This window comes from Hemicordylus capensis, chromosome 4 (genome assembly GCF_027244095.1).
Source record: "Hemicordylus capensis ecotype Gifberg chromosome 4, rHemCap1.1.pri, whole genome shotgun sequence".
Classification (NCBI taxonomy): domain Eukaryota; kingdom Metazoa; phylum Chordata; class Lepidosauria; order Squamata; family Cordylidae; genus Hemicordylus; species Hemicordylus capensis.
This window is the reverse complement of record NC_069660.1, coordinates 3,906,762-3,928,750: the sequence shown is the minus strand read 5'-3', so window position 1 is coordinate 3,928,750 and position 21,989 is coordinate 3,906,762. Positions and strand designations below refer to the sequence as shown.

The 21,989-nt window shown below is 48.1% G+C and overlaps 2 protein-coding genes and 1 long non-coding RNA gene across 4 annotated transcripts in view; 2 read left to right on the top strand and 1 right to left on the bottom strand.

The window, feature by feature from the left end:
* The window catches only part of DNMT3B (DNA methyltransferase 3 beta), a 62,827-nt gene extending 49,565 nt beyond the window's left edge, over nucleotides 1-13,262 (top strand). Inside the window, exons 19-21 of the mRNA XM_053244876.1 lie at nucleotides 8,996-9,065; nucleotides 10,036-10,154; nucleotides 12,974-13,262. Of these exons, the coding sequence (XP_053100851.1) occupies nucleotides 8,996-9,065; nucleotides 10,036-10,154; nucleotides 12,974-13,115 (331 nt within the window). The 3' untranslated portion in view covers nucleotides 13,116-13,262. The remainder of the gene's footprint in view (nucleotides 1-8,995; nucleotides 9,066-10,035; nucleotides 10,155-12,973) is intronic.
* On the bottom strand, nucleotides 11,043-21,958 carry LOC128322831 (uncharacterized). Its single transcript, XR_008306024.1, has 3 exons — nucleotides 21,605-21,958; nucleotides 16,470-16,635; nucleotides 11,043-15,781 (listed from the first exon to the last, which is right to left on the bottom strand). It is a non-coding gene; the product is annotated as an uncharacterized LOC128322831 (long non-coding RNA).
* The window catches only part of MAPRE1 (microtubule associated protein RP/EB family member 1), a 23,465-nt gene continuing 23,260 nt past the window's right edge, over nucleotides 21,785-21,989 (top strand). For both annotated transcript variants that reach the window (XM_053244879.1, XM_053244877.1), the window contains exon 1: nucleotides 21,785-21,941. The gene's annotated coding sequence lies outside the window, so the exon portion shown is untranslated. The remainder of the gene's footprint in view (nucleotides 21,942-21,989) is intronic.

The following is a 21,989-nucleotide window of genomic DNA, read 5'->3' as shown; positions in this document are numbered from 1 at the left end:
CTCTGTTTATTTTCATCCTATCCTATTTCTTCTTCTTTTGATTTTGTTTTCCTTCGCTGCCCCCTCCCCCTTTTCAGGGATCTCAAGGATCACCAGCTCCATTGTCATATGGCAGGGCTGCTCAACTTTGGCCCATAATCCCTGGCTATTGGCCACTGTGGCTGGGGATTATGGGAGTTGTAGTCCAAAATCAGCTGGGGGGCCTACACTGAGCAAGCTTGTACCTGCTGTGCTGCTAAATTACCATCGTAGAGGAACAGCCCTCTATTCCTCCTAACCTTTTTACCCCTGCCACTAAGTGGACTTTTGGTATGGCTGGTGTGGGTCCACTACAACAGTCCTTCAAAGCAAAACAAAAACCCTCAGTAGTGTGGAAAGGCTTTTAGACGTGGGGTGGGGACGATCAACAAGCTTCTAATTTTTTTTTTTAAACCAGAAAATTCACTTTTGAAAAATTTGGTTCAAGTAAAACATTACTTTTGCAACCAAACAAAAAACCCCAAAACAAATTCAAAACAGTTATTAACAGAGCAGGTCAGGGAAAATAAAAACTGGAAACACACATCTACTGCCTGACTCTATACTGGTCCCTACTCCAAGGTCCTCTGTGCTTTCTCGTCAGCTTCTGGCTTGCTGGGTGTTTCTGATTACAGCACAGGTCTGGGGCTCAATCCAGCCTGGCGCTTCTATTTCTTCTTAGTGATTTCAGTTGGGGTTCTCCCTCCTGCAGACTACCTTCCAGGACTCTCTGAGGCTCTCCACATGAGCAGTGTGGAGAGCCAGATGGGGTTTGGTGGGGGAGAATGGGCTTGGCCCGCTCTCCCCACACATCAACACTCCGCCCTCCCTGGGTGGCCAGATTGGCCGCCCATATGATAACCAGCTCCATCACGGAGCCAGTTGGGGTGGCAGGGATCGGGGGCTGCCTGGCCCCCAGAAATCCCAGGATGGGGCAACCCCCATGCCAGGATTCTGGGACCCCCCCTGTGCTGGGAGGCTTGTGGGAGCTTCCCAGTCGGGAGTCTCCCTGTGAGTTGCCACAGCACAAAGCCATGCCGTGGTGACTCACTATCAGAGGAACGGGGTTAGCAGAGTGCTTGCTGCACTAACCTCATTTAACTGGGGGGGGGGAGGAGATTTAGTGAGGCTTGCTGCTGGGAGCCATGTGGCTCCCATTGCAACAGACGGCCACTGGAAACCGTGTTAGGCTCCCTTAGCCTGCTTTCTAGTGGTTGTGAGAGTAGCCTCTCTGACTTCTTTGACCTTCAGCTCTAACTCTCTCCAGCAGACTTGACTTCTCTGTCTCTCTGGACTCTCTCTCAGGACTCTCTCGACTTAACTGACCTCCCTCTCAAAACACTCCCAATATATACAGTTTCTCCTGCTCAACCGTTTTTTCAGCTATCCATTTAGAACAAACAAAAATTCCCTCCATTTCTTGAAATCTCTTTTCCCTCCAAAAATCAACTGTCAGAATGCTAAACCAAAAGTGAAACAAAGATGAACTTTTGACCCTGTACCTTCTTCATGCATAGGGATTTGCAAGCACGGAAATTCTATTTACAACAATACAGAGGTTTTTAGGAATATAATATAACACAATTCATTTATCAGGGCTTATTTATGAGAAGAGGTTGGGACTATTAATACTCTATACAATACAGGGGCTTATTTACAGAAACCCAAGCAGTCTAGGCCTCATTCCTCCACAACCATTTATAGAGGGCCACAGCCAGTGCCTGTTTTGCCTGGGCGAGGCTTGTGTTACAGATTCATGCATTCACTGCATTACTAAACAAGCCCACAAGAACCAGGCCTCAAGGCACCGCTTGTGGTTGTGGGAATAGGCCTTGCTGTCATCGAGGTCCATCATGGCACCCACTATGCAGACGTCTGTGATGGAAAACCCTCCCCCACCAAGCCCAGCACGACAGTAGTCGATGCGTCTTCAGCATCTATCTGGGCTAAACAATCGGGACAGAGCATGCTGCCGAAAACGACTTCCGAGCCTACAGCTTCTTTGGGTTCGACGTTGGTCCTGGATGCTTCACTACCGACAAAACAGCCACTCCTTCTCAATAAGAAAAAGAAGAAGCATCCTCTTCAGTCCACGGCCTTTGGTTCCAGTTTGGATTAGATTGAAGAAGCGGCCTCCCTTGAGAGAACCCTCTCAGCGTCCTAAAAAGAAAAAGAAGCATCTGCCTTCAGATCAGTCTGCTTCCTCCATGCTTTCTAGTGAGTTGGCTGTTCCAGCCTTGGATTTCACCATCCTGACTGGCCAAAGTTCGTGGTTGTGGGAATAGGCCATGGAACATGCACTCCTGTTGGGGAGTGCACGTTCCATGCACTCCCAAACAGTTTCAGGCGACCTCAATCCAGTCTTCAATCCTGAAGCTGAATTTGATCCTGATGTTCAAGGCGAAACCTGCAGAACCCATTTCGGAGGTTGAGGATGTCTATTTGGATCTGGATCAGTCTACCAAAGCAACCACCTGCTCCCCCTTGGGAACTTTCTCCCTCCTTCCTCAGCCACCACCTGCATCTATAGTGGTTCCGCCTGACAACCTGAAATCCTTACCTGCCAAACCAGAGGCAGTGCCAATGCAAAATGAACAAGGCTCTCCTCAACCCAACCAGAAACCTGACCTTGACAACCCAGATTGAGCGGAAGAGGACACCCTCTCAACTCACATGGTATTTTTGCCTTCCTCTCCTTCTGACCAGTTAGTAGATCCTAAACCTTTGCCTTCTGAAGATTATAAACTCTACTTCGATTACCTTTTATGTATGACATCCTCACTTGGGGTGCAACTGAATCAATAGACCAAGGCAGAACTTGTTCCTCTTTTTTGGACTCATAGACACAGATGCACAAGCACCTATTTCCCTGTCACTTAACACAGCACTCATGGATATTGCCAAGTCGTGCTGGAATAAGCCATTGGCTTTGCTGCAGCCTACAAAACATTTAGAGAACTTCTACTGAGACCACACCAAAGACAGGTAAATTTGCAGGTAAATTTCTTCAGAAACACTCTACTCCCAATTCAGTGGTGGTCAAGACCTCACAATTGCGCAACAGGATGCATGTGGAACAGTATGCAGACAAAGCCAAAAACCCTGATTCGTTTGGTAGACAGTTGTACTCGCTCTCTGCGTTGCACCAAAAAGGGGCCAATTATCAGGCTTACAATGCCTGGTGCAACCACTTTCTCTGGGGGAAGTTGGGCCCCTTCCTTGAATATCTACCTGCGAATAATAAAGATCCAGCTAAACTTTCAAAGAGGCGACTCACCTGGCTAAGTAGGAACAGTACCCTCTTTGTCATTCTGCTGAATGCTCTGCAGAGGTCATGGCTGCCGACATGCCTGGCTCAGGTCTTCTGGCCTCACCCATGAGGCCTGCGCTCATTGAAGATTTTCCATTTGATGGTGATGCACTCTTTGGAGAAAAGAGATCTTACAAAAAGTACATAAATTGCATAATATGGCCTGCTCTATGAGCCGCCAAATGCAGCCACCTCGTACCCAAAGGTCTACCCACTGGTCCAAACCCGTATCAGCTCACCAACACATTTTGTATTTGATCCTGGACTGATCCTTTCTATCCCAAAAGTATCCCCAATATGGACGAAAACAACAATTTCCATACAACAAACGCTCAGTCTTCTTTCCCTAAGAAGCAGTGACTGCCCAGTGTTGATCTACGTCGGTACCCATCTCTCCCCTTACCTGCCAACCTGGAAAGACATTACATTTTACTCTTGGGTCCTCACAGTTATCTAGACTGGCTACAGCATAGAACTGATGCCTCCTATAGCCAGCCCAAGATATTACTCCTCATACTTTGCCGTACCCAAGGCTGATGGGGGAATACGGACCATTCTAGATTAGGGGTGTGCACAAAACCAGCTGGCCCTGTTAGGTTCGAGTCCAAACTGGATTGGGCCAGTTTGGTTTGGCACCTCCTTCGTCTGGGGTGTGTGTTCATTATATATACTTACCCCCTCTGGGGGTCTTCTCTGAGGCTGCGGGGGGCGATGGTCTCCAGAGCTTGCCCCTCCCCCCCACCGGCCTCGGCCCCCACATTTTCACAAAATGCATGATACCAATTGTTGCCTTGCTCCAGGAGGTGGGCATCCAACTCCTTTCCTTACCTGTATGACTGGCTGATTGTTGTAGACTCTCCTTCAGCCATGGCCGCATCTGTATGCACCACCATCACGGTTCTTGACTGTCTCGACCTCACCATCAATTACAGCAAGTCTCATCTCATTCCTATCACCATAGAATTCCTGGGCCTCCTTCCACTCTTGTCTCACCAGAGTGTTCCTCCCCAATCTCAGGACACATGCATTACACACACTGGCAAAGCCATCTCCAGACCCTTCCATTTCACAAGGAACTTGCAATACCTTCTGGACCATATGGCCTCTACTACCCATTTTCTCCCAGAAGCTCGCCTTTGTTCTCTCATGCTTCAATGCTGGTTCCTTCACAATTCCAACCACACTTCCCTCTGCCTGCCCACTAATGTCTGTTGCTTGCTGCTGTGGAGGACAGATCTCCGTCACCTCTTAGCAGGCACACCTTCCAACCTCCAAGGCCTACCATGTACTCACCACAGATGCCTCCAAATGACTCTGGGGAGCACACACCCAGGACCTCCATTACAGCAGCCTAGGGTCCCCAACTGAGGCTCACCATCATATAAACTTTCTGGAGCTCCTCGCAATTTTCAAAGCTCTCAGGGGCTTCCTCCCTCTCCTCTACAACTCTGTGGTGATGACAGTTGTCCCTTGCCAACCATGAGGGTTCAATTCCTGGAAACCCTCGTGGTTGGTGAATTGGTGGCTGTCTGGCGAGGCATAGGATTACATTGTAAACAGGGGATTAGTGGAATTGCGAGTGCCGAAGTGCGTATAATCCACAAAAATGGTAAAAAATCACCCTGACCCTCGGAAAAGGTCCTCTGATGCCCATAAATTACCCTGTGAGCCTGGAAATAACCCCACAAACCCTCCAAAATCAGCCACGAACCCCCAAAATAAGCCCCTGACCCTCAGATTGACTCTGTTACCACAGAAAATGGCCAATTTTTTTAAATGGCGCCAACCACGAATATTCCATTCACAGCGTTTACATGCAATCCATACTGCACGTTCCACATTATATGCCTTTCTTTGTTTTTGCTTCACTAGGGGTGGCCAATACATACCTATGGCTCTCAGAGTGTTCCGAGTCAAAATTGTAGCTCAGATGCTCTTTGAGGCTCCACCATGGATTCAGGGAATACAGTCGGAGCTGGATTCTATTCAGTCCAGATTTCTCAGAGCTATCTTTAGAGTGCCAAAATGTGTCTCTTATGCCGCTTTGTGCCTGGAGTCGGGTTCCTATTCCATTGCCTGTCGGGCTTGGGAGCTTACACTAACTCGCTGGCTTAACTTTTGCCTTGGCTCTCAGGGATCATTGTATATTCAACTTATGTGGAAGGACAATTTCCCTAACTCTTGGTTATCTGTGGTTGGCGAGGCGCGTGACAGTTTGCCAGTCGTAGATACTCAAATCCGTGATCGACAAACCTGCAGTTGGCGAAGGGACAACTGTATACAAACTGACAACACCACAGTGAAGGCCTATATCAACAGGCAGGGCGGCACCAGTTCCAAGGCCCTCGTACAACTTTCCATGACCCTCTGGATGTGATGCATCGCCCATCATATCCTTGCTCAGGTGGTACATATTTGCAGAATCACCATCTTAGAAGCCAACGCTCTGGGCAGATTGCGTACCAATACCCACAAATGGCAATTAGACCATCCCAGCCTACTCCCCCACTTCCCCAATTGACTTCTCATCCAAGGACAATCCTCAATGCCCTTTCTTCTGCTCCAGGGCAGGGATGGGAAGAACTCTCTCGGTGATGTGTTTGGAAGGGTCTCTTCGCCACCCTCTTCTTTCCAATACCCTTGCTTCCATGAGTACTCCTTAAAATCCAGCAAGATGGACTGGACTGCATACTCATTGCCCCATGTTGACCCCACCACCCATGGTTTCCCAGCCTTATGGCCTCTCTGCTGCCACCCACATATCGCTCCCTCTTCATCCTCACCTTCTCACACAGTCATGGGGACAAATTCTTCACCCAGACCTGCGCAGTCTCAGACTCACTGCATGGTGGATACAACCTCCTTTCCTTTCCGGCTGCAGCAGATTCTTTGAGCGGTGAGGAAGCTCTCTATGTGGTCCTCTTACTCCCTGAAATGGAAACGTTTTCAGGCCTTTCTCTCCTTGAGGGAGCTCACTCAGGCCGTTCTGACTTCGGAAATTATTTGTTCTTACCTCCTTCATCTCAAGGAATTGGGCCTGAAGACCACCTCCCTTAAGATGCACCAGGCAGCGATCGTAGCCCACATGCCATCCACCTGCCCATCATGGTTCTGAAACCCTACAAGTTCCCTGATGACCCAATAATGGCAGCAGTGTGGGACTTCTCCCTTGTCCTCTCTTGCCTCATGGATCTGTCCTTTGAACCCTTAGCGACTACTGACCTTAGGCTCCTTTCGTGGAAGGTTGCCTTCCTCATAGCAATCACATCTGCCTGTCGTGTAAGTGAACTCCGAGTCCTCAGGGTAGAGCCTCCTTACATGGTCTTCTACATGGACAAGGTGGTCTTGTGACTGGACATTACCTTCCTCCCTAAGGATGTGTGATCTTTTCACCATTCTCAGCCTCTGGTCCTCTTGACCTTCTTTCCTACTCCCGTGAACTCTGTGCAATGTAAGCTCCATTCCTTGGACATTCGCAGGGCCCTGGCATTCCATGTACAGCGCACTGCCCCATGGCACACCTCTAACTTGTTCGTTTCATTTGCCAATCCTCAGAAAGGTTGCCAGGTTTGGTCTCAGACGCTCTCTCGCTGGATCATGAACACTATCCAGCTGTCTTACCAGATCACACACAAGCCTCTCCCTCTACCAGTGAAGGCACATTCCACGACAGCGATGGCTACTTCAGTCGCATTCGACAGGTCTGTTCCCCTGGAAGTCATCTATCAAGTGGCAACCTGGTCTTCTCCACTGTCCTTCATCCAGCACTACACCTTGGGTGTCCAGGCACACAGACACTTGGTTTTCGGGAGGGATGTTCTCAAGTTGCTTTTTGCTTAATGATTTTTTTGCTTAATTTTTCCTGACCTCCAGGAGAGCCTCTAAGCTTGTGATGTGCCTTCTAGTGTAAGGCACAGAAGACCATGCAGAAGAACGACAGGTTTCTTACCTGTAACTTTGGTTCTAGTGGTCATCTGTGCTCTTACACACCCTCCCTACCTCCCCTCTCTGGTTCGATGGTAAAGTGGACTCAGGGACTGAGGACACATGTGCATAGGAGAAGGGGGCGGGGCTCCCACCTAAAACCTAACAGAAGCTTGGAATGTTCTGAAATTGGGTTTCTGCACAGGTGCAAAGCCCTCTAGTATAAGAGCACAGATGACCACTTTTGCTTCCCAAAATGACAGTAGAGTCTTTTCTTGAATTTAATACATGTACAGAATATAGTTTAAAGATAATGTGTAGCATCAGATTAAGTATGTCATGGCTAAGCACAACTGAACTCAATGGAACAAGATAGTTGTAACTAACTTAAGTCCCATGAACTTCTGTAGGACTCGGTTATGACTGAAGTCTGGATGCTACCCAGTTTGATCAGATAAAAATGTAGTTTATTCAGAATAAAAATACAAACCCTGTAAGAGACTAATATGAGATTATGAGCAAAAGGTGCCTCTTTTTAGCTAGGCAGCATCTGCTGCTGCTGTGCTGAGTTAGCATGTTATTCCAGCAGTTTAGCTTTGCATCTTCATAATGCATGGCTTCTCAACTTCGGCCCTCCTGCAGATGTTGGTCTACAATCCCCGTAATCCCTGGCTATGGGCCACTGTGGCTGAGGATTATGAGAGCTGTAGTTCAAAAACAGCTGCGGGGAGCCTAAGTTGAGCAGGCCTGTCATAATGTGTTACTCTAAATACACGAGAATAAATTGCTTGTATACTGTGGTTAATTTCAACACACCGGCCATGAGTCAGCTGAAAAGAGAAGCCAGATTGGAAGAGCCCTAGACAAACTAGATCTGCCAAAAGAGGGAAGAAGCCTAGTTGAGAGGAAGAGTGCATGTTTTGTATGTAGAACCCCCCCGGATCTATCCCTGGCATTTCCAGTGTTAAAGAATTTTAGACAGCAAGGCTGGGAAAGAGACTCTACTAGAGAGCCACTGCCCACTGGAGGTGGCAGTACTGGGCTAGATGGAACAAAAGTCTGATCCAGCAAGAAGTTGCTGCTGATATAGTGTAAACAGACAAATGAGTGCAATGCTCCATGGTCCTCCGGCAGGCAGGTTACTTTAGCCTTTGGTTTGGCTTTAGTCCTCCACTAAATTGCTGCTCACAGAAGATTCTCAACTCTCACCCAAGTGGATAGGATTTTTATTTAAAAAGAAGAGTGTGAATGCAAAGAAATTTGATGTAGAATTCTCAGCTCCTTAAGACAGGAAATGAGTGCATAAAAGGAAGTGCTTCTCTCTTTGCAATTGTGAACTCTTTGAGGTCCTTATAAAAAATCATGAACATAGATGATATTAGTAACAGTAATAGTATAAATTGATAAGCTGGCGATGCAATACATGTATTTAAGGTGACTCCCAAGTACTGCTTTAAGAACTTCAAATTTATTACATACACACGATAATACCTTGTAAAAACGTTTAAAATGTTAAAAGCATATTATAGTAATAGTGTAATAATAATATCTGAACTCCCAGGGTTCTGTTCTTTTAGCAATTCCAAAGTTACTAGTTATCCAGGTGCTTTGGCGACTGGAAGCATTCAAAGCCTTTCTAGCCCCCCGCCCCCAGCCTGTGCTCTTAGTGTATCATATACAATAAACTTGGCACAGGGACAGGACAGTGGATTTAAGAGTATAACAAGTTTTGCCTGTTCTTAGACCCCTGGTAGCTTCAAAGACAGATAAACTTGAACTTCAAGAGTGCCTGGAATACAGTCGCATAGCAAAGGTAAGATTTGCTGCTTAACCCTCTTTCAGTTCCACCTTTTCTCAGTTCTTCTTAGGATTGATCTGGGAGGGAGGAGTGGGTATGGATTCCTCCTGAGTCTTTGCTATGCAATATGGCCTGATAAATATATTGGACATGCTGTCTGGCGGACACTCTCCACAAACATCCTGAGTTATGACCTCAGCCCTGGTTTCTGCTTGCCCCTTCCCCACCAACGTGGCCTCCTTTGCCAAGTGAGAAGGCAAGACACTGGCGTTTCTGTCTCCCCGTCCCTTTCCCAGCGAGCAGAGATGTTAAACATGCCATCAGTATAACAGTACAGAATGAGAACCAAAGCAGAAATTGTGGAGGGGGGTGGGGGATGGATATGACACTAAGCAGCACTGCTCCTCTCAGATGAATGGATGCCTGGGGCCATCAAGAACAAGAACCCCTCCTCATTCTTGAGGATTTGCCCAAGATCTTTGAATGACTGATCTTCCTTGGGGTGCTGACAGGATATTTTTAGCTTCTGGAATGCCTTCAGTGTCGGTGTCAAAACTTTTCCAAATGGCTCCCATCTAGAGATGTGAAGGCCTGGAAAAAAACCAGGGGGGAAAAATCCCAGTTTTTTTCCTGGAAAACTCCCTTTTTTCTGGGAAAAGGAGGAAAAAACCTCTCCTACCTAGATTTTTTTCAGGCCTTCACATTTCTACTCCCACCCTCTCCCTGCTGCAGAAGAGCAGACTTACTAGGGACATCTAAGTATTTCTGGCAAAAGAATGGGAGTCTTAAAATTATTGGGTGGCGGCGGCGGCAGCAGCAGCGGCAGCAGCCTCCCCGCTCTTTCTGCTTAAGGATATTTCCATGCTGCTCTCACTTCCCCAGCCCATACTCCTTCTCATTCTGTACTGTGCACTGTTAATGTTTCTTTTGGTTCTGAATTTTCAAGTCCGAGGAACTCACTTTACTCTTTGTTTTCCTGATTCAGTTAAAGAAAGTCCAGACCATCACTACAAAGTCCAATTCAATCAGGCAGGGGAAAGCACAGACTCTCCCAGTGCGCATGAACGGCAAAGATGACAATTTGTGGTGCACTGAACTAGAAAGGTGAGGTGCAGAGAAAGTGGAGTGTGGGTGGGGAGAATAATAGGGAGCGGGTTGGCTTGTGGGGAGGGACACAGGCAAAGTGCTGTTCCTAGAGGCCTGTCCTGGGATGGGACTCCGGGCTGCTCCTCTTTGAAAGGTACAAGCACATGTTTCCCCATTGTGAATGCACATTAAAGATCACTTGGGTTTGATTCGTTACTCCAAACACCCATTAACCACATGTTCCCTTTCACACTCCGGCTGCATGGATGGAGGTTAGGGGTGGGAAGAGTCAGTACTGTAGGTGCAGTTCTGTTGTCCACCCTGCTCCCCACCCGGCCACACATTTAGAATACCCACGAGGGAACCTCTGAAAGGGGCGCCATCCCTTCCTTCCTGGAGGCCACTTTGGGGTTTACCTCCACTGGCTGCTTTTGGGCTTCCCAGACACATCTGGTGGGCCACTGTGGAAACAGGAGACTGGTCCAGATAGGCCTAGGCTGCCTTGTCCCCTCAGCCTCGCCTTGCCTGGCTCTGGCCTCAAAGCTCACTAGAGGCAACAAAACGGGCCACAGGGATGAATGTGCCCTCAGGGTCTTTTCCTTCTCTAACCTCACTTGACTACAGCTATTTATTTATTTTAATATATTCTTATGCCGTTCCATCTAAATAGCTCTAGATGGCTCACAATAAATAAAAACAACAAACAATCAAAATTTATCTATTTATCTATTTATTTTTATTTTAGCAAATTTATTGACCGCCTCACTTCCTTAGACTCGAGGCGGTTTACATAAATTAAAACAACAACAAAGACAAGAGAAGAAGGGGGAAGAGGGAAAAAAAAAAGAAATAAAAGAAAAAGAGAGAAACCCCCCACCCCCCATTAAAAACTAAAAGCCTGGCAAAATAGATAGGTTTTCTGGAGCTTCTTAAATGACAAATGGGAAATAACAATCATCCATTAAAATAACAACCGAACATTTAAAATCAACTAAAAAATTTAAAATGTTTGAGGTAGAAAAGCTCTGATATGACATTTCTGAATTAATTTTGTGGGGAAAGAGATTTCTAATTACTACGTGTGAGAAAGCCCCTGTGTTTCCCCCCTGGATACCTGGGGCGGGGGGGCAGCAGCCGTGTTCCAAGGACCCCTTTTCCTTGTGCTGCCTCCTTTTGGCTGGCTGCTATTCCAGGGGCAGAGCTGCCTGCTGTCCCCTTCTCCTCCTCACTATTCATCTTTGGCCTCTGCAAGAGCTTCAGGCCTTCAGCCTCATGAGAGCTCATCCAGATCCAGCTCTCCTGAGCAGACGCCTGTGCTGTCTGCCTCATTGCAGCCTTACATCTTGCCCTGACAACTGGTCTCACCCAGTTGGGCACACACTGGAATACTGATGCATCATCTAGCTTTATTGGCAGGGCATCCTGTGTGGATGGGGTGGGGCCATTGGGCTCCTCTTCTTACAGCTGTGCCGTAGGTGAGTTGGTTGGATCCCTACTGGTCTGCGGTGGTGGGGATGCAGTCAGGGGGCCAGGACCCTGGCAGCATGTCAGAAAAATATGTGATGTGCTAATTAGTGAAAAATAGTTGATCTGGTAATACTTGATATGGGGAGGAGAGCTGGTCTTGTGGTAAGCAAAGTGTGCCGTTGAGTCAGTGTCAACTCCTGGCACCCACAGAGCCCTGTGGTTGTCTTTGGTAGAATACAGGAGGGGTTTACCATTGCCTCCTCCCATGCAGTATGAGACAATGCCTTTCAGCATCTTCCTATATCACTGCTGCCTGATATAGCACCAGCAGGGATTTGAACCGGCAACCTTCTGCTTGTTAGTCAAGCATTTCCCCGCTGCGCCACTTAAGGTGACGGTCTTGTGGTAGTGAGCATGAATTGTCCCCTTTGCTGAGCAGGGTTTGCCTTGGTTTGCATTTGGACGGGTGACTACATGCTTCATCAAGAGGGTAAAACTCATTTCTTGGTGCCTGTCCTATCTCAAAACTGGTTGCCTTAATACGTTTTCCCTAGTATTTTTCAAGGCATAGCAAAAGGCAGGTTGTACCTTTATGGGGGCACTTTCAAAAGATCATTTCACCATGTGGGAGGGAAATCACCTTGTGGAGATTTTGCCAATAACATCCCACCAAAAAGCATTGCCACTCAGGTCCTTCCCCTGTCATCTGTAGCCACCGTATAATGCAGTTACTGGGTTCTGCAGATGAGAAGACCTTTTGTATGCAAAGCAGATACTCTATCACTGAGCTACAACCCCTTAGGAACATAGGAAGCTGCCTCCTACCGAGTCAGACCCTTGGTCCATCTAGCTCAGTATTGTCTACACAGACTGGAAGTGGCTTCTTCAAGGTTGCAGGCAGGAGTCCCTCTCAGTCCTGACTTGGAGAGGCAAGTATGGAGAGTGGCCTAAGTATTCCCTAAGGGCAATCCTTTACAGTGCTCGCATATGCAGTCTCCCATCCAAATGCAAACCAGGACAGACCCTGCTTAGCAAAGGGGGCAAGCCATGCTTGCTACCACAAGACCAGCTCTCCTCCAGAAGACTGCTTGAGTGAACCAAATGGGGCGAGGGGGCTTCCACAGCAATTCTGTCGCGCAGCTTAGCTGCAGTTTTTGCCTGCCGCCCAAGTGGGGTGCTTCAGCTCCTGCTTCCTCGCTCTCCTCTCCTACAGAACATGCTAAGCAGTCCTTGGCCTTTGGCTCCTTGTGCAGGGAGGTAGGGGGGCCTGTGGTCAGCCGGGGAGTCCTAGTATCTTACCGGCACCCAAAGGAAAAGGGAGTGGCTTGAACACCCTGTGCTCATGGTTCTGTCTCTGCTGCTCCTTCCAGGATCTTTGGTTTCCCTCTCCACTATACCGATTTATCCAATATGGGCCGGGGAGCTCGTCAGAAGCTGCTGGGCAGGTCATGGAGCGTCCCTGTCATCCGCCACATCTTTGCCCCACTCAAGGATTATTTTGCCTGCGACTAGCCAGGTGGGGTGCCCAGGTCTCCTCTGCTGGAGATGCCCTGAGAGGGAAGGACAACATGAGCCAGCAATTTTGCCCTCTTTCAAGTGTTCTCCCCATGGGCACTGGAAGGAAAGAGCAACTTTATGAGGAGACCGTAGGGGGAGCTTCTTTTTAATCAGCAGTGACTTTCCTAAAGGGCCAAAAGACATACCCCCACCACCCCGCTTACCTCTCGTGCAAAACACTGTGTGTTGGAGGGAGCCCTGGAACACCCTGAATCGAGCATTCCATATTTGCATAGAGTGCCCTTCAGTTGCTGCCTGACTGAAGGATGGTTTTCTGACAGGCTGGATGAAAAAAGACAACCCAAACTTGAAATAGAGAGGAGCAAAAGAATCTCTTGAGGACCAAGAAACCAAAACAGTAGCAATGAGCCAACCTTGTTGGGCTTCGTACACTTTACATGCTGGAACAATCACAAGTGGAGAAGCATCTCTTACATCTCCTTTAAAAAAATGTTAACACTTTTTTTATTTCAAAAAAACTTGCGGGGGGCGGGGGAATGAGACGCCCCTTCCCCCCACAACATATGATAATATGGAAATTCCTAGTATGGAATTTGCTGAAACAGAATTGTGAGATAATCACACTAGTTAAAAGCGGGGTGGGGAGCCCTGCAATGTGCACCCTGGCATCCTTTTTAATGACACCAGGGGTTCTCAGACTTGGATGCCCAGATGCTGTTGGACTATAACACCCATCATCCCCCGCTGAAGACCATTGTTCCTGGGGGATGATGGGAGCTGCAATCCAGCAAGATCTGGGGGCACACCTTTGAGACCCCTGAATTAGACTAAACCAAAAAAAGAGAAGTGAACACAATTATTTTAAGAGTATATTGCAGAAGAGAAACTTAATGTATAATCCACTTGGAGACTTGTTGCATATATACTGAGGTCAGAAATAGCTGGGGAAGATCTTTTGTCACATTTTGCACAAGATCTACTTGTTTCAAAGGAGTCTGGATGGAGAAGTTCGATTCTGGTTCGATTCTTAGCCTTCAGGGTCGAGCAAAGGGAAATGATACATTTGCCAAAAAGGAACTCTACTACCATTTATGCTGCAAACAGGCAAGGAAGACTTTCTTTTTCTCTGAGGACTCCTACAGATTGCACAGTCCTCTTGCCAGAGAAGCCACTGGAAAGCGGCCTGAGAAGTCTCCGCCTACAGGACACGTTACTGACTGTTGCCTTGCTCCACATGGACTTTCATGCAGAGAGTCTTCAGGTTGGATCCATTTTGATGCTGCTATTTTCATTCATAATGTTAGCTGAATTTTTTTTTTCAACTGCTGTTACCTTCTGCTACAGTCTTTGCTATGGAAATGACAAGACTTGTGCAAAGAGGATTCATCTATAAGGGAATAAAGGACATCTTTGTTTTTGTAGGTTTGGTTGGGCAGACCCCTGTGTTGTCATTCAGCCATATCTGTCTCTCTCTCTCTCTCTGTCACAGAGGATGCATGCCACCCATGCGATTTAAATTTAAGTAGTGGGGATACTGCACCACCCAGGACTTTAGAGAGTTTATGTTTGTTCCGAATTCCCCCCTGCAGTCATTGCTTCCCTGCTACTTGGGATTTTTGTGGGGAACAGCAGCCCCAGCTCAGAAAAGCATCTGCTTGGGAATCTATGAGAATTCAACAGAGCGGAGACAAACCAAGATGTGCAAGGCAGCAGTGGCTTGTCCTGATGAGCCAGGGGAGTGTCAAAGGAAGCATAGGTGCTTCTGCTTCCTAGGAACCCGATTGTGCCTGTAGCCCGCACAGCTCTACTTGATGAATGGCCAGCCTGCAGGCAGTGCGGCTCTCGGGGGGCAGGGCGGGATGGGAGAAACCGACGCAGTTGAGCTGCTGGGAAACAGGGGAAGCCGCATCTTGTTTGTCATCTCCTGGCTGGTTAGAACAAGCCACTACTGGTGGAAGGTTTGTCATCTTTCCTCCCCCACCCCACCATCGCCTCTTCCTCTTAATCTTTTGCTTGACTCGGGCATCACCTCTCTCATCAGTGCCACCATTGCATTTCTCAAAACCTCTGATTCCAGAGTAGTTCTACTAACAGAAGTGGTCTTACTCCAGAGGAAGACATTTTGAGAACCTCTGTTTTAGGAGACTCAGGGATGAACTGGAGTCAGTGAGTTCTTATCTGTGAACGAATGCCGATAACCTAGAAGAGAGATGCCCCAGAAGACACTGAGGGCCACAGTCCTAAATTCAGGAAGCCACAAAAGTCCCCATCTGTGTTTGCATGATGAGTGCTTTATTGCACTGCTACAGATGAGTAGTTGGGTCCATTGGCAGACAGTGTTGTAGTAACTGAAGGTGCCTTATATATTTGCTGGTTTGGCTTCTTTGAAATATCTAGACCAAAAACCACCCCCGCTCTTATGTTCATGGCTCCCTTGATGTGTTGCAATGGAGGAATGAATGGGAGCCTCCTGGAATCCAGTGGGCCCAAGGATTGTCCTTGGAGAACAGGTGGCTGGGGCAGAAATGTGAATGCATCTCATTCAGAAAAGGGAATCAGCCCTACGTGCCTTCTGCTTTCCAGACTGAGTAGCAGACCTGCCATCTTCAGTTCTACAAGCAAATTCAGGCTGCCTGTTTTTTCTGTTCGTCTTCATATATCTATAAAAACATAATAATTAAACCCTCTGTCAAATGAGGGTGAGCTTTGGAAAGCAAAGTAGAACAAAGACAGTGAGGAGACATTCTTCTTGTTTAAAACTTGCACAAAAAGTAGCAGTAGCAAAAATATTTTTGCCTGAGCAAAATCCACTTCTGTACTGCATGTTTGACTGTTTTTAAGAAAGATGTAATTGTGAAGATTTTAAAATAGCTATCCCCTTCTCTTGTTGGTGCTATATTTTTAGACTCTTTAATGTCAAAACTAGGTTTTTATACCATCTGTTTTTAAAAGAAATGACATATTTCTGTTTTTTGTTTCAATTTTGTTATGAGCTTCTTGGATCAGAAGCTCAGTTCCAAAGTATGAACAACCATAACTGAGCCTTTGAGGGGGAGATTGTTGTGTTTTCACTGGAAAAATGAAAAGAATTGGTTTCTACAAAGTTTACTTTGAACATTTGTCATTGTTTAATTAAAGTCAGTGTTCTTCTGTAACTGAGTGACCTCTTTTGTTTATTTCCATATTAAATGATGCCCAGAAATGGGTGTGGCTCATTTTTCAAATTCCATTGGGGAGTTTGAGAAGGGGAGAGGAGGAATAGGAAATGCACACAAGTTTACATCTTGGTAGGCAGTAGGTTTAAGCGCAGCCCAGGCAGTGTTTGGGGATTGAAATGCTAGAACTTACCTGATAGGTTCATTCTCCACAGTGGAACAGAGTTCTTGCTCCTGAAACAGGGCCAATCAGCAACTGAGTTGCAGCTTCTATATTTAGAGCGAGGAGCTCCTCTAGATCCCTTATTATGCAGCTGATGAGCTATGTAACACGTATTCACGGGAATGAACTGACATGGCTACAGGGGAACAACAACCACAAAGAACATGTTAACATTAAAAAACATCCTGAGCTAAGGAAGACCACCCCAGAAAAACCATTCAAAAGATAAGCAAAGCAGGACCAGGTAACCCAACACGAGAGACCAAAGTGGATGGGTCGGATGCACTTTGTTAACACTGTAGAGAATGAACCTATCAGGTTAATTCCAGAGTTTCAGTCTCCTACAGTGGAGGAATGTATCTATCCAGATATCAGATATGCAATAGCCCATCTCTCTCCAGGGCATAGTTCCCTTCATCATGGACATACTATCTCCTGTAACACTCCTGCCAAAAGAAGCATCAGACAGCACCAGGAAACTTAATGATGGCAGAAATGTCCAAGTGGCCACTTGACGAATGGCCATCAATGGAGCCTGGGTTAAGAAGACTGCTGAGGTGGCAGCACTCCTAGGGGAATGAAGGAGAGAATGCAGTATGCCTGGCAAATACATGCCCTGACCCACCTGGATAACATGGTAGCTGTGACCTTACACTCCCCGAGGGCCTGGATCAAAAAACATGAAAAAGATTCAGAGATCCTAAACCCCTTTGCACACTTGGGATTAGCCTTCACAGCCATTCAAATATCCGGATTGTGCTATGCTTTTTACCAGTGACAACTAGGTTTTAAGACAAAAGGAAGAGATAAAGAGTTCTTGCACATGTTGAAATATAATATTAATTTGGTAGTGGTGGTGGTGGTGGTGGTGTGTGTGTGTGTGTGTGTGTGTGTGTGTGTGTGTGTGTGTGTGAAGATAGGGTCTGTCCTTAATAAGCTGGTCTCTGGATATATGAGACAAAGCTCTTGCCTGACAGATAATGCCTCCAGCTCAGAGACCTCTAGTTTGGCCACATATGGAGTAATGTGTGCAGTTTTGGTTATTGTATATCAAAAAGGACATTACAGAACTGGAAAAGCTGCAGAAGAGGGCAATCATATGAACATAAGAACAGTCCTGCTGGATCGGGCCCAAGGCCCATCTAGTCCAGCATCCTATTTCACATAGTGGCCCACCAGATGCCACTGGAAGCCTATAGGCAGGAGTTGAGGGCAGGCCCTCTCTCCTGCTGTTACTCCCCTGCAACTGATACTCAGAGGCATCCTGCCTTTGAGGCGGAGGTGGCCCTCCGACTAGTAGCTGTTGATAGATCTCTCCTCCATGAAGTTATCCAAGCTCCTCTTAAAGCCATCCAGGTTGTTGGCTGTCTGCAAATTTGGCCACCTTGCTGCTTACCCCTACTTCTAGATCATTTATGAATAAATTAAAAAGCACTGGTACCAATACAGATCCATGGGGGACCCCATTCTTCCCTCCATTGTGAAAACTCTCCATTTATCCCTACCCTCTGTTTCCTGTCCTTCAACCAGTTAGCAATCCACACATGTACTTGTCCCCTTATCCCATGACTGCTAAGTTTTCTCAGGAGTCTTTGATGAGGAACTTTGTTGAAAGCTTTTTGGAAGTCCAGGTGTATTATGTCAACTGTATCACCCTTATCCACACACTTGTTGATACTCTCAAAGAACTCCAAAAGGTTCGTGAGGCAAGATTTCCCTTTGCAGAAGCCATGCTGGTTCTCTCCCAGCAGGGCCTGTTCTAGGTGCTTTACAATTTTATCCTTGAGGATGCTTTCCATCAATTTGCCAGGAATGGACGTTAAGCTAACCGGCCTGTAATTTCCCGGATCACCCCCGGATCCCTTTTTGAAAATCAAGATCCCTAGGTGCCTTGAGCACCTTCCTTATAAGGCAAGGCTACGGCATCCGGAGCTTTTTAGTTAGACATGGTAGAGGTGTTTAAAATTATGCATGATGTGGACAGAAAAATTTCTCCCTCAACACTAGAAGAGGTCATCCCATGAAATGACATTTTGTCATCCCATGGACTGACAAAAGGGAATACTTTTTCACTAGCTTAACTGGTGCAGCAGAGCATCTGCGTGCTAGTACTTGATTGCTCCCTGCCCCAGCCCCCCTCACCTCCGAGATCTTGCTCGTCCTCTTCCATCCCGTTGCTTCCATCCCCTTCATCCTCTAGTGATGGCTGCAGCATTGCTGGAGCCTATTGGTTAAGCTGCAGTCCCCTATCCCCAGAGACCTCCCAATCATCACCTGAGCCCTGCTCCTGTTCCTCTCCACAGGAGCAGCAGCAGCAGTTGATCAGGCCCTTCCTCACTTCCACGCCACCATGGCGGCTTGTTCCCCTCAGGCCCCGGGGCCATCCCTTGACTGCCTCCCTCCCTCTGCCCATGGCCTCAATAGCCCCAAACAGCAGTAGTGGTTGACTGGGCCCTTCCTTGCTGCCACCACCGCTGCCACCACCATGGCCCATCCATGGCCCTTCGTTCTTTCTCTCATATTGTTTCCTCATCTAATTGACAAAAGGGCAGCCTCCTTCTCCTGAAGGGGTTCTTTCCTCTCTCACGACTCCACTATCCTTTTTTATATATGGATTCCTCTCCTCTACAATCAAGAACATCCTCCAGACTGGTGTATGGCAAACACATATTAACAGCTTGACATAAGCTACGCCATTTTAATTCTAATAGAGTCTATAATATGAAACTGCCTATGGACTCCATCCGCCCAGGAACGAACCTCCCCTATTGGGGGCAAGGGGTACCCAATACTCCAAGACCAAGAACAGCGACATTCCAACTGTCCTTAACCATAACAGGCTGCTCCTCCTTATCTGCATATGGAATCCCCACGGTCCAATTAGGTGCTTCTGCTTTCAAACTCTCGCAAGAGCTGCAATGCCCAAGATTAGCCCTGGGTATGCCTTAGAAAATTTTACACATATATATAGTGTGCATAATTAATCTATGAAATTCTCTGCCATGGGATGTGGTGATGGCCACCCACCTGGATGGCTTTAAAACTGAAAGGGGTTTAGACAAATTCATGGAGGAAAGATCTAAATGGAGGTGATTGCCCCCAGAAATAATAGTTCCCAAGGCAGGAACTTCAGAACGACTGACTTCAAAGGTTTAAATGGCAATTTTGTGAGAGCCTGTAAGAACTGGTTGAGATCCCATGTGGGAAACCAGTGTAGCGAGGCCATCAAGGACCTATCTACCCTAAGAAGAGAGGAAATAGCTGCTGCCTGCCTGCCTCTTAAATGCATTAGTTTGTAGCCCCATATCAAACTGCTTTGAAGGAATGATCGACCCCCACCTCTACTGATGCCACTAAGAGATGAAATTTGCTGCCACTGGATGTGCCTTTGGCCACCAATTTGGACTAGTTTAAAAGGGGATTAGACAAATTCATGGTGGATAGCTGCAATGGCTACTAGCCTGGATAGCTAGGATCAGAGGGGGCATGCCTATGAACACCAGGTGCTAGGAAACACCAATGAGAAGGGGCATTGCTCTTTCCCCCACTTGCGGGCTTCCCAGATGCACCTGGTTGGCCAATGGCCACTGTGTGAAACAGGATGCTGGATTAGATGGGCCTTGGGCCTGATCCAGCAAAGCTGTTCTTTTGAAGGCCCTCCATATCATTGGGAATAATGGGAGGCTCATTGCTACAGTGATGACAATCTTTAGTAGCTATGGAGCCTCTCCTCCTTCACTAGGTGCACCCGCTCTTGGCTTGGTGAGGCACTGCACTGGATGTCAGCCCAAACCCTTGCTATATGCCTTGCTTTGCCTGGACCCTTATTTTACTTTCTGTGTCAGGGTGCATCCAAAGTTTGTTTGCACCTGGTCTGGTGTGCTCCAAAACAAATTGGCCATCTGCATTTAGCTTTGGGGGGGGGGGGAATCATGTAAAATAACCTGTTTGCAGATGCAAAGGGATCTCTCTCCTCCTCTCAGGAAAAATTCATTCACACCTTTTCTAGTGTCCTTCCTAACTAATGGATGGCAAACAACACATCCTGGTTATCTTAACAATAGCCTTCTGATGACCTTCCTGTTTCCCCATTTCTGGGTGGCCAACCAGAGGCCGATGGCACCATCTCCTCCTCCGTACTGGAGCGATGCTGCATTTGTCAAAACAAGCTGCTCCATTCCGATTTTGCATACAAAAACAAAACAAGGGAAACCAGACAGAGGACATTAAAACCAACCAGAGAACCGCCATCTCAGCCGCACAACGGAGCAGCCTCTTTCCGCTCAGTTGCACAGTTTCGACGGGGCTTCTTGGAGGTTGCGTCTGGTCAGCAGCCGAGCCGAATAAAACTCCCTCCCTGGCGGGGTTCCGACGCTTAACTTCAAAAAAGAGTTTCAGGAATCCGTTGAGACTCCCTGAACCAGTTTTGGATGGATTGGAGATACATTGGATACAGAGTTTCATGCTGTATCCAACGCATCTTTCTATTTCTTTGATGCTTGCCATTCTCTTCTTGCCAATGAATACGATGAGCAGAAGTTTAACGGAACGGGGGGCGCAGGGCTGTCCTTCGAGGGCCCTGGCGGGGTGCGAGGCGCGGGGCAGATCAGCCCGTGCGGGGCCCCCTTCGAGTTAATTCTAATGGGGGTCCAAGGAGCAGGGCTCGGGGCGGTCGCCCTCCTTGCCGTGTCCTAAGGACAGCGGGGTGGGGGTGGGGGGCTGGGCTTGATTTTTAAGGCGTTTTCAAGCAGAAGACATCGAGGGCAGCCCGACATGAGCCATAGAATTGCAAACTGTGCACCGGGTGGCCGAAGGAGGAGCGCCCCTTATTTTGAAGGAGCGGCCACTTTTGCGGGGGAGAAGAAGAAGAAGAGGAATCCTTTCTGAGCGGGTTTCAGCGTCAGTGCGGTTCCGTTTTAGCCGCTTCTGAGCAAATCCTCCCTTCAGTTTCATGGAAGCTCATCATCCTTCCCCACGCTGTCCGCGGCCGCTCCTCTTCGGAGGGCCGCCTTCCTGGAGCCTCCTTGGCTCCACCTGCTCGCTCACGCCCTCCCCCCCGCCCCGCCGGCCTACAGCCCGGCCGGGAGACGCAGCGGGACTCGAACCTGCGACCCGGCGCAGAGTAGCCACCACGTGCACCACCCCTGGACGGAGGCCGAACGGACGAGGCGAGCCACAAAGCCCGGCCCAGGAGTGGGCGGGGCCTCCTGCCAAGCCGGGCACCCCTGGTTGCTCCAAGGCCCCGCCCATCCCCAGTGTCAGGACATGAGGCCTGCAGGCCCCGCCCACTCCTCTCCCGGCGGCTCCTGCGGAAGGCTCTCGGCGGCAACGTCCCCCCCTCCCCTTCCACGCGCCTTGAAGTGACGCCAGCGCGCCGGTGTGCGCGCAACGTCAGATCCCGGGCGAGGCGGGCGGGGCCGGTTTGAACGGTCAGCGACTGAGGTAACGGGCCGCGAGCGGCGGGAGGAGGAGGCCCGCGCGGGGGGAAAG